Here is an 18,022-nt window from a genome sequence, read left to right as displayed (position 1 = left end):
ATCACTCTTAAAGATAGAAGGGCATAATGGTGATTATTGTTCCATACTGAGTATTGATTAGCCTTTTTGTTTTCTGTCTTCAAAGGTCTCTTTATATTTGTTTAAGGAACTGCCATTGTATCTGTGGAAGCCTACTTCATCTGAGATAGCACTGATTCGTGACTGGTTGTTAAATTACACTCTAACAACAGTGGAGAATAAACTAGCCTGCATTATCCTGGAAGGGCTAAACTGGGGATTCGGTGAGCATGTACGTATTAAAAACAGGAGGCCTGAACCTGGTCTGGCTTTCAGAGCAAAAGTTTTACTGAACTGGGACTATAATTGAATTTGAAAACAGTCAATTATGTGCTTTTATGTGGTGGCTGTGCACTTGATGGCGTAGGATGGGAGCTTCACTGTAACTTTGCAGCATTTTGCCTGAGGATTTGCTTGTGTTGGTTTCTTGTGTTGCTGCAGATGAGATTAAAAGTGGTGTTTAAGCAGGAGTTTCCTCTCTGAGCAAGAGGAAACAGCTGACGGGACAATTTTTTTTATAGTCACTTGGTTAAGGTATCTGTGGCTGCAAAAAGTCCTTCAAGAAGTGTGTATGAGACTGGTGTGACTGTAGTTTGCAGGCTGGTATCCAGTTATGTGTTTTACAATACAAGACAACTAGTGATTTAAATTAGAGGTTTCAAGGCTCTGAACATTATTTAAATGACTGGAAAATACTCCATAGAGTCGGTTAAGAGCTCCATCAGTTCAGGAACCAGTGGAGGGTGAATGCTTTTTCAGAGAGAAACAGAAATAGATTGGATGGGGGGGAAATCCTGTTGCCTGAGTTCAGTGATCCGTTTTAGCATTGTAATCTGTGCTATTGGTTGTACTGAAGTCTTTGCTGTGCTTGATCCTTGTTCATGAAGATTGCCTCACTTTTTCTCCCTCTTTCTTGATGACATGTGAAAATAAAGGAATGGTAGGGAAAATGAGCTGTGAGGTCTTTGCTGTGCAATGATTGTCATGTCTGTACCCTTTGATATGGGGAAAAATAGTCCTTTAACGTGGCAGCTGGTAAGAAGAATTACTGTGTTTTGATACCAAAACCCCCCGTAATATATTTTTTTGGTTTTATTTTGTTTTTGAGGGCAAGATTTCCAGTGTCTGTACTATCTAATTTAAAATGCCAGCTATGGATCTTGGGGTTGATTGCTATAAATTCAGAAAATGCACATGAGAAGTCATTATGGTCATCCTTTTCTGGAAGTAATCTAACTGTTGAGCTTTGTATTGCCCGGTCTGAGCTCATTAGTTTTCAATGGTGGGCTAAAACTTTTCTTACTGGCCAAGATTTTGCCTAGGTATTATCATATTTAATGTTTTTCTGGCTGTTCAAATTAAGATTTATTTCTCTGTAGTGCAACTCAGTAATGTAGAGACCTTTTAAATGAGGCAAAGTTTTGTGATGCGATTCTTCTTTTTAACAGGATGCTCTTCATCTGGATGCAGCTGTCCATTCTGAAGTTGCATTGATGGTCCTGGAAGCATACCAGAAATATCTCTCCCAGAAGCCATATACTGGGCTGCTTTCTGAAAGCATAAAACAGGTATTCCTCCTTCAGAGCTACAGAGTTTAGTTTATTGACACTGAGAGACAGGAAAAACTGCAGGCCAAGCCCCCTTTTTTTTTTTACTTTTTAAAAGCTATGCTATCTTGATACTACTAGAACATATCAACTCTTAGTATTCCTGTACCCACAGAGCTATTTGAAACATAATGTTAGACTTATATTGAACATCTATATGAGAAATAGACATTTTAAATTTGACCCTCTTGTAGGTTTGCATTATTGTCCAGCCTGTAGTTGCATAGTTGCCAGCTGTTCTTCCAAAGCATCCTTTACTCATGCAGAGTTGGCCAGTACTTGCTTAATGAAAGACTGCTTATTATTACTGGTGAACATAAGAGACATCCTTCCTGTGTCTCCAGCTCTTAGGCTTACCTTATTTGAAGACTCCAGTATTAATCTCTTTAGGAACTTTTCAGCAGTGATCAGTGCTGTGTTACTTGAACACCCTACAGACATTTATTATATTGATTTTACTGCACACTGGTGCCTGAAGAGAGTATGGCTCCAAGTTACAGGAGGGGAATGGAAGAATAGAAGGATCAAGATTAAAAATCCCATATTTGGATATTCAATCCAAGATGCTTCTGTTTATTTTTTCAGAGCTTTTAGCATTGTGCCATGCTTTTGTTTTTTCAGTACTTCTTGTACAGTGCTTTCTCCTCCCCTCCTCCCCTGTGCTTTTTCCCCCAGTCTTTTCTTCCAACACTCTGCATGTTCCTTATTGTCTCTGCTCTTTTTTGACTTGCTTCTCTGCACTACCTAATCATGGTTTGTTGTCTTGTGCCAGCTAGATGGGGTTTTTTAAGCCTGTCTCAGCCTTGATTGGCACTTGTATTATGTATTGTGATTCTGTCCTGACTTGCATAAGCTTGTAACTCTTAACTTGAGAGAAAATAATGCTTAGGTTCTTGTACCACTGCTCGGAGAGGATGAAATATCTTAATTGTCCCCCCCCGGCTCTGCAATTTACACTGTCTGTCAGAGCATATACAATATTTTTTTCCCAGAGATTTATAATTCCTTCTGATCTAGAGAGGGTCTTCACTGCAATGGGCACGTGTACGTAGTGCAGAGACTGCTGTCCACATCACAGTCTTCCTAAGGAGAGGCTGACGGATTTTAGGCTTTTTATTGACAGATGTTATTTTTGTCTATATAGTTTTTTATTTTTCCTTTGATAGCAGTCTTAAACTTTACTGAAGGTTGAGTGTGGCACTTTCGTTTCATAAATTTCATAAAAATAAAATTTAATCTGAGACCAGTATCTAGCTTGAAAAACTTCAGGCAAACAGTATAAATTGATAGCCTTTACCAGAAGAGATTGGGGTGGTGGTGGTGAGGTGGAAATGAAGGCCATAGAAACATAGACTTGATAAACTTAATTGGTGGTGCTACATGGTGTGTCTGAAAATCGACTACTGTTGCTCTGATCTCGTGTCACGGTGTTGTGATAGAAGAGGAAACTCATCCAAGCTGACCCAAATCCTAGATGTGCTGTGGTATGGTTGTGCTTCCTCTCATTTCTGTTCCTGTTGCTTTGTTCCAGGTCTCCTACTTAGCCAGCATTGTTCGATATGGAGAAACACCAGAGACTTCCTTTAATCAGTGGGCATGGGGTTTGATTTTGAGGTTAAAGCTTCACAGAAATGACTGCAGCATGAAGCACGGCTGGCTTGCAGTCCTTGCGTCTGACAATGTGCTCGACATGACTGAGTCGGTCGTGCTTCACCCTCTCCTGAAGGCTGTTAAAGCAGACATCCCTATTGGCTGTTATCTGGCTCTGGCAATGACCACGCTAGGTCACAGGTAAGTGTGCTTTTTCGTGTTTGCCTTGGATGGACGGCCCCAGTGGCTGAGCAGCATACGTAACGATGAATTGAGGGTTATTAATGGCTTTATGCATGTTTAAAGAATAAAGGACTTCTGATGCAAGGGGTTGAGCAGTCTTTCAGGGACTGTAGTTGCAAGCAACATGCCTTTTCCTTTGACTTGCTAATACTGTTTTTTGCCTTCTGCATGTTAGGGTCAAAATAGTCATTAGAAATAAAATTGAAACTGAGGGTTTAGTGTGACTGCTACGGACAGGAATAACCTTTAACCACACTTATTGAGAGGATTGTTCTACAGGTAACTTCTTTAAGCAGGGATGCAGCAGAGCATTCAGAACATAGTGAGGAGGGAAAACAACTTATGCTTGTAATGATAGAGAGCTTTATAACCTTAATACTGAACCTCCTAGTCCTGACTGTGTTCCAACACAGGCTTTTCCAGTGTTTTAAGCTGGTTTGTAGGTAGGGCTTTTGAACTTAATCAAATGTACTAGTTGATTAAGGTGCAGAGCCATGGATAGGTTAATCGGTCTCTCCCAGGTCTATTTTCCCTGAATCTGATCTTTTTAATTATCTCTTCTCTATTAAAACTTTTCACAGAATTATTTGCTGCATGTGATGTTGCGTTATGCTTTAATGAGAAACTGTCTTGGCTTTTTTCTCCTTCCCCAAGCCATTGCTTGATGCTAAGGCTGTGCCATAGATCCATAGGTGCTTCTTCAAAACACTAGAGTAGTTTGAGGCTGATACAAAGGTATTGTAGTTTGAGAGTAGGAATTTTTACATGACTTTGAGCATGGAAAGCAAATGTTATGGGTGTTGGGTTTTTTTAGTGGTTCCCCCCTGCCACTCTGCAACACTGACTAATATTTACCACATGCAGAGGTGTGAGGTCAGTTATGTTAATGTGCAGGAGAACCAAGCCATGCACTCTGTGCTGGTGACAATACAATATTTCATTTTCATGATCTCAGAATAGACATAGGATTAATTTTTTTACATCTTTTCCTAGCATGCAACCCTTCTCATTTAGCAAAACTTGATGCAGAGCACAACTAAGTTGTCGTGGTGATTTTTCTGGACAGTGAAGGTAGGATTCATCTCCGCTGACTGCAGATGGCTAAGTACCTACTGTAAGGAAACCCTTTGAGCTCTGTCTAGATAAGAAAGATGTCCAGAGCATCATCTGTCCTGATGACATGTCAAAGCTAGAAAATAGGAAACTCCTTCTCTAGGTTCTTGCTTTGTCTGGAGAGGGAGGCTCATTGGCCAGGTTAAGCAATAATACTGAGCTTTAAATTGATTGAAACTTGATGAAGACCCTCATTTTCAGTAATTTTTGGAAGACAGGACACAAACTCTCAGAAGGTTAGCAAATACTTACCAAATCTGTCAGCAATTGAATGACTCCTACAGCTGAAGAAAGAACTCTGTATTTAGCTGTTTAGGATTTCAAAGATTAAGTGTAAAGATATGGATGTCTTTGCATCTCAGTTCACATAAAAATCAACACCCTATTTCCCTTTCTACTGATAGTCATTGTGGTTTTCTTTCTTTCTTTCTTATTTTGTCTTTACAGTGTTGAGAAGTTCTGTGCTGAAGGGATCCGTCTGTTGGGTGTGCTCGTCCAGTCTAGATATCTGAGAACAGTGGTCCATGTGCTGGATAAAATTTTACCCTTATTTTACTCTTGCCAGTATTACCTCCTGAAGAATGAACAGTAAGCATTATATGTTCCTAATACACTTATGGATAAAGAACAATGAAAGTTAATCTTAACTGTTAAACTTGTCAGGCTTCGTTCTGGATTTTGCATCCAGTGAGAATGTGATACATGATGGGGGAGTACATCTGGTTTCCTTGCAGAGTTATATTTTGATGTTGACTCTGGCTGAGGAAGTAGTGGAAGTGTGTCCTGACATCATATGTACAATTGTCACTGATGCTGATGCTGTGTCACAGAAGTGGTCTTCAGACAACTGTATTTGCAAGTAGTTGTTGTGTTTAGATGGGTGAGAAAGTGACACAGTAAAATGGTATTGCCTGCTTGTCTACTGGGTAAGTTGGGCAACGGCTGGGAGCTTTCTCAGGCGCTGGACCTCAGCTCTCTGTTGTGGTCAATTAATAGTGTGGTCTCTGGTGGCTTTTGACTTGAACCACCTGCCAGTCTCCCAGACAACTCTCGGGCTAGATTTGGGTGCTGATGTTGATCAAGAATTGTATTCAGTCCGGATGAGCTGCCATGAATTAGTCTGCCATGAACTACTCACACTGTGCCTATAAATTGGTTAAAATGAAGTAATTAAATCTACAGTATGGCTGTGAATTAAAGACCTTGTGTATTGGTGTCACCAGTGCTGCTGAGCTGGTTTTAAATATTCTAGAAGCAGGCTTGCTTTCTATTACACAGTAGGAGAAATTTTAGAATTACTTTAATTTGTTGACATCCCTAGGTTTTTATCTTATGTCCGACTGTTCCTTCATCTGGATAGTGGAGTCCCTCAAGGCATGACCCTGCAGGTTACCCACAAAGTTACACAGCACTTGACAGGAGTGAGCTATGGAGAAAATGTTAAGCTGCTCAGTAGTATGATACAGGTAAGAAGACCATACAAAAACGGGGAGGGGGGGCAAAGTTTTCTTTTAAAAACAGGTAGGCTTTTTTGACTGAGTTAGCGTTTAAGCTTAGCAAGAATGCTGAATCTGGCTTTTCTGCAGCCACAGAATACCCTTCATCAAGCATGAATAGTTGGATTTGTTTTCCTGAAATACTTCTGCTTAAACTTGCCTAAATCTGGCAACTCTTGTGACACTGGATGTAACAACAATATGTGCTTTCCAGGCTTCTTGGAAAACTTATTTTCTAATGCCTGGTCAAAACTGCCTAAAAAGGGAATGTTGATATGCAGTGCTACTTTCTTGCTTGTGTTAGTTGAGGAATGCAACAGATACATTAATGTTTGAAAGCTTTGCTTTTGTCCATTAATTTATGGCTGGGGTATGATAAAATGTTCCTATGTTAAGGAATAGTAGTATTTTTTGCTAATTGCAAAGAGGTCAAGAGTCAAGGCCTGCTAATGTTAGACAGGGTTAAGGACTAAAGGAAAACTGACCTGCTCTGGGAAGTCCTTTTGCAAGAACATCAGGCTGTGCTACAGAAATAGGTGCCATTTATGTCTGCAGGTCACAGGGGTCCCGCTTACGACTTTTGCATCTGTGTTTGCTGATTGTGCAAGATGCTCGGCTCTCCAGGCTGCAGAATCTGCAAAAGTTTGGAGTTTGGAGATGACAAGGCTGTTTTTACATGGGTGTAGAGAGCATTATTATGAATTATTTATTTAAAGGATAAGCCCATAGCCTTGTGCAAGTTAAACACTTACCAATAAATTCTTAAACTTCAATTGAAGCTGCAGTCTCTTGAGTAATTTTACCGTTCAATTTGGCAGACGCACATTTTCCTAAGTGACCAGCCAAATGGAGTGGGGCCGGCTGCAGTACTGGAGTTCTGGGCTCAGCTCCTCACCAGCCAGCAGCTGTGGCACAGGGACCAGGCAACACTCTTCTTGCTGGATGACTTGTGTAAAGCTGCTTTTCAGTACAGTCAGGAGGACTGTATACAAAAGCTGCTTTACCAACAACATAAGGTAAATGGGTGTGGTATATTGGTCTGGCTATTGAATAAATAATCAGTTCTGTTACTCATTCTAATTTTGGTGTGAATGTATCTTCCTGAAATGTAACAAGAACATTCGTGATGCTGAGTGATAATGGGGTTTTCTGATCTCTTTCTGAGTAGGTCCAAGAGTAATGTCTGATATTTCAATAATCATTATTATTAAAACCTATTTGGAACACAGGTTTCATTCATATGAGTTCTATCGTAGTATTTTGTTGGAAGAAGGGTTCGCTGGAGTCAAGAAGACTCTCAATATGAGTTATGCATCCTGCTCAGCTTTATTAGTTTCTAACACTACTCACATAGAACCGATACACATGCATATTCGTAAAGCAGAAATAGAATTGGTTAGTAGTCTCTAAACGTGCGCGGTTCTCACACCCCTAATTATCATGACTGAAATAAGCATTCTATCCATGTAGCTAATCGTGTTGCTGTGCTTCAGCCTTGTAGTTTGTTACTCCCTATTTTCCCATACGGTCCCTATCTCTCTTGGCCCTGCACCTCTTTCCCAGCAGCTGTAGCTCGTTACAGCCACGGCCTGTTGGCACAACATAATGACTTGGTCTCAGGATTCAAGAGTAGCTCAAGGCTACCTTTCTTGTTACCTTCAGCACAGCAACTTCAACACAATTCTGATTGCAGGCCTATTCTGATACCAGGCCTGGATTGTGCAGGTCTTCAGAGATTCTAAAGCCATGCTTCTGCAGCCATTCTTCTGCAGTATTTTCTGGTTTTAGCATTTCAAATGTTTGATAGCGTGTTTAGCACAAAACCAGAGCTGCTTCTCCTGAAAAGACCAACACTGTCACTGTAACAATCTATAAGCAGGCATTTCAGTGCTAGCTGGCTGAGCTAAAGTTGGGAAGTAGCAACACGAGGCAGAAAGGAACCTGGGTGAAGGCTGAGTGACATACCTGTAGCTTGTAAATCATCCCCCAAATGTTTTCTGTTTCCATGCAGAATGCTTTGGGCTATCATTGTGACAAAGGTCTGCTGTCTTCGCTTGTCAGCTGGATCGTGGCAAGCAATGTGACTCCTTCCTTTGTTGAGGGCAATGCCAATTCCTCACAGGTAAGTGGCACAATGATGATGTATGAACAGCCCTGGGATAAGCAATAAACAGGTGTCTAGGTGGCTTTTGTTTTCCTGCTTTGGCAGGTTTTTGCAGATTTTCTCTTGTTCCCTCTTCCTTCCTATCCCAGTGTTTGTGTGTTTTCTTGTGATAAAATCCTAATGTAGCTGAACAGAATGCTGTGCCTTTATTACACTAAGGGGAACATGGACATTTTGCACAGAGAGTTTGTCTGATCTGTGTCCAAGAATTTATATAATAGGATTTGTTAGTTCAGATTTTTTTAATCTTCAATTGTTCTCAGTATGTTTAATGAGAGAAAGTACATGAAGCCTGACTTTCTATTAGATCAGTCTCTGATAAATATTTTGAATACTAGTTGCTTTCTGTCTGCTTAAGAAAGTTCCTCATTTGAGCAAAAAGGAAAAAAACCTGCAGTACTTCAACTGCAGATGTGTAGTGCCAGGTCGGAGAGAGGAGATCTTATTTTACTGGGTTTGAGTAGGTTGTTGCCTCCAGAACTCTATGGTTTCCTCCTCCTTTCCCAAGATTTTACAAAATACAAAGGAGAATTTTTAAAGTAGATAAGAAGGAAACTGGTTTTTGTGTGTGGTATGGGCTTCTTTTGCAGCTTGGTAACGAGAATCTGGCAAAGACATATTCCTCTTAAGAAAACAGCAAGCTTCTTGATCCTACCCTTGTCACTTTATCAGTGTTTCTGTTGTTACTGTGTTGCACAGGTCTGGTTTTCATGGATGGTGTTAAATATGGAGTCAATATTTGAAGAAGATTCACAGCTTCGCAGAGTTGTGGAGTGGGAGCTGGTTGTTAATGCTTTAACTCCTGATCAAGCTTTGAAGGTGAGAGAACTGTTCATCCGCTTTTGTTGGAGAGCACTACTGGAGAAGTGTTCTCTTGTATTGTTTGATTTTGATCTTACATAGTTTTTCTAACCCAGGATAAAAGCATAACTACTGCTTTATCTGGCTTTCCAGGAGAAAGTATACCTTAGGGTAGTTTTCCTTTACATTTTGAGTTGAACATTTTGAAACTACTGTGCAAATATCTTCTTTAATATATCATTATTTACAGAAAACTTCACTAGTTAGTGCTCTTGTATGATTTTCTGGGTCATCTGAATGCCTCACTGTCTTCAGTGGATTTTATACCACTGAGACAATGCAGATACTCTTAATTTACCGCTGGGAAAATGTGCCTACATTTCGAAGAACATTCTAAGATCATTTAAATTTTGCAGAAGACTGGACTTTTCTCTGTATTTGCTGAATTATTTTTCAAGGCTTTCGGAACTACTTAGGTCTCTCTCTTAAAAAGGCACTTAGTCGGGTGTGTTTTAAGCCATGCTGCAGCATTTTCTAGGTTCTTTGCCCAAATTCAGTTAGAAATTCTGGAATGAAGCAAGTGGAAACCAAAGATGTCTAGAGTCAAAGTGTAACTTTTGGCCAATCCTTCATCGCAGCTGTTACAGTATGTTTTAATGAGGAAGGTGGTCGGGAAGCTCTATGGAAATAGGTTTGCCTGGGCTGTGTCCAGACTGGTAATGTCTTGCATCCTTGGAGGCTAGTCTGGAGAATGTTTTTGCCTTGGCTTGTACGCCTTCATTTAGCTGGAAAACAATGAGATGGTATGTAGTTAGTGTGTGGGAGAGGGTGCTGAGGGTTCTAGAGGTCTAGTGAGGGGACTGAGGTACTGCCAGGGTCTGTGCTGAGACCTGGGAACTTGGAAAAGCCTCTTGTTCCCCTGCTTCAGGCACAATCTGTGGAAGCTTGGTGTGTGACTTCTTAATGATTTAGTGGGTCTGTTGGAGTAGTGTTCTGTGTTGCTAACATGGCATGCTGCTGCTCATACATTGCTTTGCCTTTGTCTGCTTTTGCAAAAGGAAGTTTTTTTTCCTTATGTATTCTTTCTTCACATTACTTTTTTATGTTTTAGATTTTTCACTAGGGCTGTATGTAATGTAGTCTTGGAAAAAGCTAAAAGTAACACTATAGAATTCTGTGTTCTCATATGGCTTAAGACTTATTTTTTGCTGGTTGGAACATGCAGTGTGCTTTGCTGTTGCTTTGTTCTCAGACTCCCACAAGACCAGTGATGTCAATCAGGAACACCTTAACTCTGTGAGGGAGAATGGCAATTAACTGTAATTAATACCAATGGTCCATATGTTGGCCTTGCCTCGCAGAAGTGTCACACTTTTTTAAGCATCAGAGGTGTAGCACTGCTGTCTAACAGCTGTCCAGCATAACCATGAGCTGGGCAGCTCTTCCTCTAAGGCCTCTAATGTTTCTGAAGTTTTCTTCTTTGTAGTTGTGTTAATCTGTTAAGTTAACCTGTGAGAATCTGTTACAGGGAACTGCAGCAGAACACTTGTCTGAAAATGTTCTTTCTGCAGAAAGCACAGACCCAGCTGAAGCTGCCCATTGTGCCTTCCCTTCAGAGGCTGATGATTTACCGCTGGGCTCACCAGGCCCTTGCTACCCCCGCTGATCACCCTCTCATGCCGCTAATCTGGCAGAAGTTCTTCTTCCTTTACCTTCACCGACCAGGACCACAGTATGGGTGAGTGTGATCATAAGGGTTCTAGTACATTAGCAAGCACTAGTAAGTTTGCACTGCAGGTGAGATTAAGTGCTTCACACTAAGGCTGCAGCTGAAAGCAGTGGGTACCAGCAGCTGCTTTACAGAATGGATTTATTTGCAGAGATGCTCATTTGACACTTGCAACAAGGCTTTGTTGTGCTTTTTTGTTAATTTTTAGATTACCTGTAGATGGCTGTATTGGAAGACGTTTTTTCCAGAGTGCAACTCATGTTAACTTACTAAATGAAATGAAGCAGCGCTTAACAGAGGTAGCAGACTTCCACCACGCTGCCAGTAAAGCACTAAGAGTGGAGAGTCCCGCAGAGGGCAGTGACAGATCACCAGAGAAGGCAAGCTGCTCACCAGATTACCTGACTTCACCAGAACTGCATAAGGAACTTGTCAGGTAAAAAAGTCTGCCCGGTTCAGTCTTACTTACTAACTACTAAAGCACAGCCTTAGCTGTGGGAGATGCAAAGCTTGGCTGACCTGGATGTACCGCAGGCAGTTGTTACATGCATAGCTGGGGTCAAATCCGTTCGACTGTTGACACAACTTGTTTTGTTTGAGAGGGTGATGATTTTACTGCTAAAAATAAAACATTGTTGATAGAGTTGTTGCTCCCCTTAGGAGAGAGCTTTGCTTTTTAATTAATTATATTCCCATGATGGTAAAATACTTGTTGTTTAGACATGCCTGGTGAGTATGTACATCATTAGCTATAAGTGTGAAATGCTCCTTTGTGTGTATACACCTGTTTGTTACAAACCAGGGTCTAAATTTATGTCTTAGTAAGATTACTTCATCAGGGAGTTTACTGGGGACTTCAACACACGAGTCCATTGGTGTGGCTTACCCCGTTAACATGTTAAAGTTGAGTTGTGACAAGTGGTCTCTGTGCCAGCTAGAAAGTGATACCAAAGCTTAACCAAAATGTTAGCCCAAAACTGTTTCCTTGTCTTGGAATAGACTGAGGAGATGGGCATGGTCACCGCGACGCAGCTGGTGAGCGCTCACTTGTGTAAGGGGTGATAACTTAAGAGCTTCGTATTTCATGCACACTGAAACTGTCACTATGCTTTTCAGAAGTCCGTGATTCTGTTACGCGGAGGCTTTTGGTCTGACAAGTCTACCTTAAATGTTTGCAGTATGACAGTATCTACATATTCCCAGAAACTAGTTGAAAGGATTCTTCGAAAAGAGTCCTTCATTCAGAGGGTATGGGCGCGTGGGTTCTGAGCTTAAGTTCTTCCCACCCACTTCAATCAGTAGGCGCTGTACAAACAAACAAGGGACATCATACATCCTCCCTGGTCATTTGTGGAAAAATTACCCAGAGATGCTCACTGGGTGAAACTTGATTAATATTGTCAATCTTTCATTTCAAAGGAGTTCCCCACTCCAACATAAAACCAGACTGTTCTACAGCCAAGTAAATATTATGCTTGGGAAGTTTAATGACCACCTAGACAGGAGGGAAAATATTCGTAGAGTTCATGACGTCTGACTCCTGGAACTAGACTACTTCCATTTTTTTCACTAATGACACTATACAGAAAACAGCAGTTTGCTAGTGGTATTTAATACCAGTGTGAAGATATAGTGGCATTCTAGTTCTTGTCAGGAAAGCTTGAATGGTATGATCATAGAAAGGGTACCACTCAGTAGAACAATGCCAGTTGAAAAAAGAGGTATATTTATATTAAAGTACAGTGTTAACAGAGAAGGAAATGAGAATCGCCTAGCCATGAATTAGTCTGAAGGGAAATTAAAAGATGTAACTCAGCTCAGGTTTGGCCTTTTGTAGCAGAAACTCTAGAGAAGTCATGGGGTGGGAAGCCAGACTTGCTCAAATGTACTGATTTTTCTTTTGGTCTTTTGAATGGGGTTGAGGTTGAGATTCCCTGACATGAGAGACTATTCCAGTCCTGTGTCATGTGCTAACTTGCACAAATGTTTTCCTTTTCAGAATTTGTCCTGATGTTCTTTGTTATTGCCCCTCATGTTTTTCTAAATAACTTCTTTCCACTGATGGTCTTTGACACTTGCTGACTTGCTAGTCACAAGGCGTCTGAAACACCTACGTTTTGAGCCTTGTCACCCAGTGGCATTATTTATTGCCTTAACTCTGAACCCCAGAATGAGACTGCTGTGTAATACTTGCTCTGCAGACGAAGTTCACATTGTTGTGTGTTTTTCCTTTTTTGTTTTCTTCTCAGGCTTTGTAACACTTTTATTCTGTGGTTGGAAGAAGAGAGTTTCCAGGAAGGAGACACATACATTCCTTCTTTACCGAAGCAGTATGATGCACATAGACTGGCTAAAGTCATGCAGAATCAACAGGTGAAATGCTAATGGCACTGGCAATCTGGGATCCAAAATTCATGTCTCTTGTTAAAATGGGTCCTCTAAAGTAGTGAGAGACTTGGTGTCACTGGTCTTTAATATGCATACAGCATGTACGATATCTTCACAGCTCTAATTTTTTTCCTAAAAATCCTGTGCAGTCCCAAACCGCCTGCCTTTATATTTGAGAAACATGTTGAGAAATAGTGAGTAGATTTTTTGCATGTCTTAATGAGAACACAGTACTTATTCCGTACTCTTCTGTAATTCTTGCTGTATTCTAAGAAAATTTTACTGAAGTTTGAACTTTAAATGCCAAAAGACTGGAAACTGAAATCTCATACTGGTAGTCTGTAATGTGTCAGGTTCAAATATAAGCGAATGGGTGAGAAGTGTGTAGTACTCTGTGCAGTAAGCCCAAAGAGTTAGTATAACTAAAAAACCCCTGTGAGAGGGGAGATTTTGAAAGGGTGTTTCCTCATGCCTGCTTAGTTTTTATTCCTTCAGTGTATGTGACTACTGGAGATGGCAGCCTGCTTTAGCCTGACTACAGTTAATCATGCCACTATGTTTGGACTATCTTTGTTTCATCTGTTTTAATCATCTGTACCCTTTCTCTCTTATTTGTTAGAAATTATGCCGTATGTGCTTGTCAGATTTCTTCTGTCACAAATACTTTTCAGTAGCTTATCTGTATATGTGATAGTAATTCTGCAGCTCTTCAGTATACTTTTTTTTTCACCTAGTAATAATTTCCCTATGACTTAAACCTGCAGGGTCTACTTTTATGTGCTTATTTGAGTTCCCCAGCTACTGGAATGGATGTATAGTATATGGTACTGACTAAAATGGGAATGATAATGTAATTCTTTTGTGCTTCAGGATTTGTGGATGGAGTATGTCAATGTTGAACTCATACACCATGAGTTTCAGGAAGCTCTAAAGCTTTGGTTTCGAGTTCAGCTTGAATCACATACAATCTGTATTTCTACAGGGCGAACAGATTTCACCAACCCTTTTTTAGGTAAGAGATAAGAATATTGTTAGTGAAACTGGGCCAGAAAGAATGATTAGCATGTTAAAGCCCTGTTTTCTTCAGGAACCTAATGATGTCTGGGAATAAAGATGATAACATAGTCTGTTTTCCATGGGTGTAGTATTTGCATGAAGTTTCAGTGGTGTTCTCACTAAGATGCTCACGCGAGAAGCTAGCATTGATGATTTTGGCTTAGTTTGCCACATCATAGAACAGCAGGACATGTTGTACGTAGAGCTTTGTGGGTGAGCACCCTAAAGATTCCTCTGCACAGAGCATGCTCCAGACAGGCTGAATTTTTGCAAAGTTTAGGTAAACAGCTGTAAGCAAAGGCAAAAACTACTGTGACTGAAAACAGAAAGGTTCTCTCATTTGTGTGGATTTTTTTGTTTTGCTGTTATTCCCAATACATTTCCCTGGAATTTTGGCATTGTGAAAGCGTTTGTTCTAGCACAGAAGGGGATAATAGTTGTGGTAGGGATATTAATTAGGAATATTAAGGATATGGAGAGATTGGATTTTTCTGAGGACTGATTAAAAAAGGGGAGGGAGGGAACAGAAGGAAATTGGAATAGTTTCCTATGTGTGTTGGCGCTGTTTGGGCAAAGGAACTGAGTGTGAATCAGCAGGAGGAGAGAGGCCATGCTTTGGGGAGAAACTGGAGCTGACATGACTAGAGATGAGGATGAATTGCAGGGAAAGGAAGATGAATTTGGTTTAGAGTGGGTGTGGGAGCCTCTGTCAGATGGAGGGTATAAATGTGGTGATAAGAAGAAAATTGGATTGGTAGAAGGTAGGAGTGGCTGAGGGGAAACAAAGAAAGCAGTGGGGCCTTGCATCCTAATGTTTGTGTGATGGAGCTGGTCACAAAAATCAGCTGTGTGAAATAAACTTTGTCAGCAGAAATAGGAAGATTAGTTAAGTGACTTTTTTTATCCTGAGAAATATTTATCTGCTGCTAAAAATGTTTCATGCAGAATTTTTTTTTCTCATAAACTTTCATTATTGACAGAAATTGCTTCTGCTTTCCCTTCTAGCCAAGGAGAGGATAATAAATCATTTGAAGAAGTTTGATACTCCCAAGCCCCCTCTTCCGCTCCAGGCGATGAAAACTCCTGTGCCAGTTATTTCCTCTGCCAGTCTAGTAAGTCAGAAGGAAGCAATTCAGCTCATGTGCATGGACCTTAACATCTTGCAGCAACATGCCAAGTAAGACATAACTGTTTTCCTTCTGCCTCACTAGCATGTCCAGCTGTGTTTTCAGGTGCCCTTTACAGCAACCTCACTTGTGGTCTTGGCACAAGACTGCAGTGCTTGACTTCTGCTTCTTGTCCCATTTTTTACTTTTTTCTTTCTTCTTGGCTATCATGTTATTTCATTCCTTTACACAGGTCTTGTCAGCTGATGTAATCTCAGTCATTAGATATCTAACTTTCCCAGTTTCTTTTCTCTTTTTGCATACTTCTTAAAATAAAGCCTCACTTTAGCCTAGATTTGTAACAGTAGGTTAGTTAACCCTTTTGCACTAGTGTAGGAGCTGCAATATGAAGCACTTGGAGCCCCCAAGAGAGAAGTATGATTTCTGAGACTTAGCTTTGTGAGTGAGAGACTTCCTGTTTTTAATATTCGGAAGAGAATCCAGCTGAGTTGTTTTCAAACAAAGTGCATGGCACTATAGCTCTTCTCACCCAATATAGTAATTTAATAATGATGCTACAAGCCAAAACAACACTTGCTAAGCCCAAGAGAGGATGTTTCTAAGCAATTCCAGCAGCAATTTTAGGTGTGTTTTTTGTGTTGACTGCATCATCCTACAGTCCAGCTCTTTGTCTGGTGTAAAACTGCATTTCCTACAGAAGGTGATCTATTTGATTTCATTTCAAGTTGTCCTATAGAATAATTAAAAAGAACTCATGCAGACTTGAGTAGTTTTGTTCTTATGAACAGATTTCTTTATTACCTTGAACTGCTATTACTTTGAGGCTTTAACACTAATTTAATAACCTTTTATGTTTTCTAGAAAAGTGTCACGAGTCTTTGTACAGCACATTGAAGTCTCATCTCTTGCTTACAAATTCTTAGCGTTGCTGCTTTCAGTAAAGCTTTTGGTAACTTTATTAATAAATGCTTTTCAGAACTGCAGCACTCTGGGAATCTCAGCATGTTGCTCTTAACAGTGAAATATTGGACACAGTACCTAAGCTGTATGTCAATCGGGAAGAGCAGATCACTCTCCATTTGGAGTGCAGAGGAACTTCAAATAAAGGCTGTCAGGGAGCAGCTCTTCTAACCATCCAGGTTAGAGACATGGCATAGCTTCTGTTTTGGGGCTGTTGGGTGTGGATAATGACAGTGGAATGGCTGAGTGGTTACAAGAGTAGTAGCTGTTGACTAAATAAATCCATACACACATAGTAGTTACCTGAAATACGTCGTATGTAATGCTTAAAAGGAGATGCAGTTCAACAGCTGAAGAATAAGTTGTTGCATATAGTTTGTCTTGCTCTTAGTATCCATTCTAAAACTGCTTTACAATGTGTGAATGTGTGAATATGCTTATTGGTAGGAATAGACGTGTGAAAATGTTTATAGGAGTCTTCTCATGTTGCTTAGTAGAGGGGATCAAGGAAATCATACAAGTTTCTGTCCTTGTGGATTGTGTCTTTTATAAAAGATGTAAATTATATTAGTGTGTGATAATTAAATAGGAACATGACCAAGGATGTGTGTTTGGGCGTGAAATACTAAATCTGATCAAAGATGTCAGGGGAAAACCCTGCATATACAGAGTTCTTTTACTGAGCTCTGCTTCATTTTTACAAATAGGTATAACATCAAAGAGTTTTAGCAAAAAATACTATTCTGAAATGAATATGTGTCTTTTTGTCATTTAGTTTGAAAGGAAACATAAAAATGAAGCAGTGAGCCAGCAGCTTCATGCTTTGCGTAAAGAAGCAAGACAACTGCAGGCAGAAGCTACGAAGCCACCTTCTCCGGGTGTTGTGGAAGCAGCAGTACATGTGGAAAATTTTATAACGTAGGTTGTTCAGACAATTGTTTTAGGTAGTGTTTTTTATTATTTTCTGTATGTTCGAGTTAAAATGTGCAACCTGTTTACGTGTTTTTCGTAATGCTTATCAACTTGGGTCAATGACAGAGCTTGAATCTGGAGACCTGCATTGTATGTTTGTGACACAGACCTCTACAGGAATTACCGTTATATTATCAGAAGGTTCCTCGGCCTCAACAGGGCACACAGTACTGTTTTCCGCTTCAGTTTATTGTACTGTGTATTAGAATAGCCCTTCTAACCCTGCAAAAGTACGTTGAATGATGGCAAGGGTGCTGTGTTAAACTTCAGGAAACAGCAAACTTGGACCACAGCTTTCTTGGCCATAGATTGAACTATGTTTCTAATCTCTCTCTATTTTTCCCTGTTACAGTGCAGGAGATTGTTTCACAGATTGAAAAGCTTCTTCAAATCATAACCCTCTATTAAAGAACTAAGTCGTGCAGTGGAAGAGGAATACATAATACTACTTTTTTTGGGAGGGGTGTGAATAAATGGATTATTCCATAGCCCTTTTCAACTTGAATACTTTTTAGAGTTCATCCCGGAGGTCCAGTTTTGCAACACCATTCTTCTTAATCTTGTAGATCTCTGCTGAGATTCTTCTAGTGTAGTTGGTTCCCTATAGATTGTACTCACTGTACAAGTAAAAATATTTACTTACTGTTTCTACATGTTCATTCTTGATTGTTAAGCTGAAAAATTCTGTGGATGAGCTAGTTCTTTGGATCTGCATTTGTGGAATTGCATGTTCTTCAGATGTTTTACCTCAGACTCAG

General features: G+C 40.2%; 1 protein-coding gene across 1 annotated transcript in view; it reads left to right on the top strand.

Moving 5' to 3' along the window:
- EPG5 (ectopic P-granules 5 autophagy tethering factor) overlaps positions 1–18,022 on the top strand; it is a 59,312-nt gene that overhangs the window by 19,626 nt on the left and 21,664 nt on the right. The window contains exons 14-28 of the mRNA XM_056324678.1: positions 86–250; positions 1,467–1,586; positions 3,157–3,416; positions 5,019–5,159; positions 5,893–6,037; positions 6,886–7,083; positions 8,079–8,189; positions 8,931–9,050; positions 10,604–10,770; positions 10,970–11,197; positions 13,011–13,134; positions 14,020–14,161; positions 15,211–15,382; positions 16,309–16,471; positions 17,068–17,210. Coding sequence (XP_056180653.1) covers positions 86–250; positions 1,467–1,586; positions 3,157–3,416; positions 5,019–5,159; positions 5,893–6,037; positions 6,886–7,083; positions 8,079–8,189; positions 8,931–9,050; positions 10,604–10,770; positions 10,970–11,197; positions 13,011–13,134; positions 14,020–14,161; positions 15,211–15,382; positions 16,309–16,471; positions 17,068–17,210 — 2,399 coding nt within the window. The remainder of the gene's footprint in view (positions 1–85; positions 251–1,466; positions 1,587–3,156; positions 3,417–5,018; positions 5,160–5,892; positions 6,038–6,885; positions 7,084–8,078; positions 8,190–8,930; positions 9,051–10,603; positions 10,771–10,969; positions 11,198–13,010; positions 13,135–14,019; positions 14,162–15,210; positions 15,383–16,308; positions 16,472–17,067; positions 17,211–18,022) is intronic.

The sequence above is a fragment of the Falco biarmicus genome, chromosome Z (genome assembly GCF_023638135.1).
Source record: "Falco biarmicus isolate bFalBia1 chromosome Z, bFalBia1.pri, whole genome shotgun sequence".
NCBI classification, from domain to species: Eukaryota; Metazoa; Chordata; class Aves; order Falconiformes; family Falconidae; genus Falco; species Falco biarmicus.
The sequence above is the reverse complement of the archived record's forward strand: the minus strand, read 5'-3'. Positions and strand labels throughout refer to the sequence as shown.